This window comes from Procambarus clarkii, chromosome 7 (assembly GCF_040958095.1).
Source record: "Procambarus clarkii isolate CNS0578487 chromosome 7, FALCON_Pclarkii_2.0, whole genome shotgun sequence".
Lineage (NCBI taxonomy): Eukaryota > Metazoa > Arthropoda > Malacostraca > Decapoda > Cambaridae > Procambarus > Procambarus clarkii.
In genome coordinates, this window is record NC_091156.1 from 21,450,321 (window position 1) to 21,451,852 (window position 1,532).

Genomic DNA, 1,532 nt, shown 5'->3' on the forward strand with positions numbered 1-1,532 from the left:
AAAAACCATGCTCTCCTCCCATCCCAACCACGTGCTCTCCTCCCATACCAACCACGTGCCCTCCTCCCATACCAACCACGTGCTCTCTTATACCAACCACGTGCCCTCCTCCCATACCAACCACGTGTCCTCCTCACATACCAACCACGTGCTCTCCTCCCATACCAACCATGCTCTCCTCCCATACCAACCACGTGCTCTCCTCCCATACCAACCACGTCCTCTCCTCCCATACCAACCACGTACTCTCCTCCCATACCAACCACGTGCCCTCCTCCCATACCAACCACGTGCTCTCCACACATACCAACCACGTGCTCTCCACACATACCAACCACGTGCTCTCCACCCATACCAACCACGTGCTCTCCACCCATACCAATCACGTGCTCTCCTCCCATACCAACCACGTGCTCTCCTCCCATACCAACCACGTGCTCTCCTCCCATACCAACCACGTGCCCTCCTCCCATACCAACCACGTGCTCTTCTCTTATACCAACCACGTGCCCTCCTCCCATACCAACCACGTGCTCTCCTCCCATACCAACCACGTGCTCTCCTCCCATACCAACCACGTACTCTCCTCCCATACCAACCACGTGCTCTCCTCATATACCAACCACGTGCCCTCCTCCCATACCAACCACGTGCTCTCCACCCATACCAACCACGTGCTCTCCACCCATACAAACCACGTGCTCTCCACCCATACCAACCACGTGCTCTCCTCCCATACCAACCACGTGCTCTCCTCCCATACCAACCACGTACTCTCCTCCCATAACAACCACGTGCTCTCCTCCCATACCAACCACGTGCCCTCCTCCCATACCAACCACGTGCTCTCCACCCATACCAACCACGTACTCTCCACCCATACCAACCACGTGCTCTCCACCCATACCAACCACGTGCTCTCCACCCATACCAACCAGGTGCTCCCTACCCATACCAAACACGTGCTCTCCTCCCATGCCAACCACGTGCCCTCCTCCCATACCAACCACGTGCTCTCCACCCATACCAACCACGTGCTCTCCACCCATACCAACCACGTGCTCTCCACTCATACCAACCACGTGCTCTCCTCCCATACCAACCACGTGCTCTCCTCCCATACCAACCACGTACTCTCCTCCCATACCAACCACGTGCTCTCCTCCCATACCAACCACGTGCCCTCCTCCCATACCAACCACGTGCTCTCCACCCATACCAACCACGTACTCTCCACCCATACCAACCACGTGCTCTCCACCCATACCAACCACGTGCTCTCCACCCATACCAACCAGGTGCTCCCTACCCATACCAAACACGTGCTCTCCTCCCATGCCAACCACGTGCCCTCCTCCCATACCAACCACGTGCTCTCCACCCATACCAACCACGTGCTCTCCACCCATACCAACCACGTACTCTCCACACATACCAACCACGTGCTCTCCACACATACCAACCACGTGCTCTCCACACATACCAACCACGTGCTCTCCACACATACCAACCACGTGCTCTCCACACATACC

At 57.1% G+C, this 1,532-nt stretch overlaps 1 protein-coding gene across 1 annotated transcript; it reads right to left on the reverse strand.

Annotated features, from left to right (window-relative positions):
- Nucleotides 1–611: 611 nt before the first annotated feature.
- On the reverse strand, nucleotides 612–1,073 carry LOC138357809 (uncharacterized). Its single transcript, XM_069314975.1, has one exon. It carries the CDS (start codon nucleotides 1,071–1,073, stop codon nucleotides 612–614), a length of 462 nt encoding a protein of 153 aa, XP_069171076.1.
- Nucleotides 1,074–1,532: the final 459 nt, after the last annotated feature.

Bases quoted from the DNA above. Each gene is read 5' to 3' on its own strand.
- LOC138357809 (XM_069314975.1), bottom strand. From the start codon at position 1,073: ATGAGTGGAGAGCACGTGGTTGGTATGGGTGGAGAGCACGTGGTTGGT.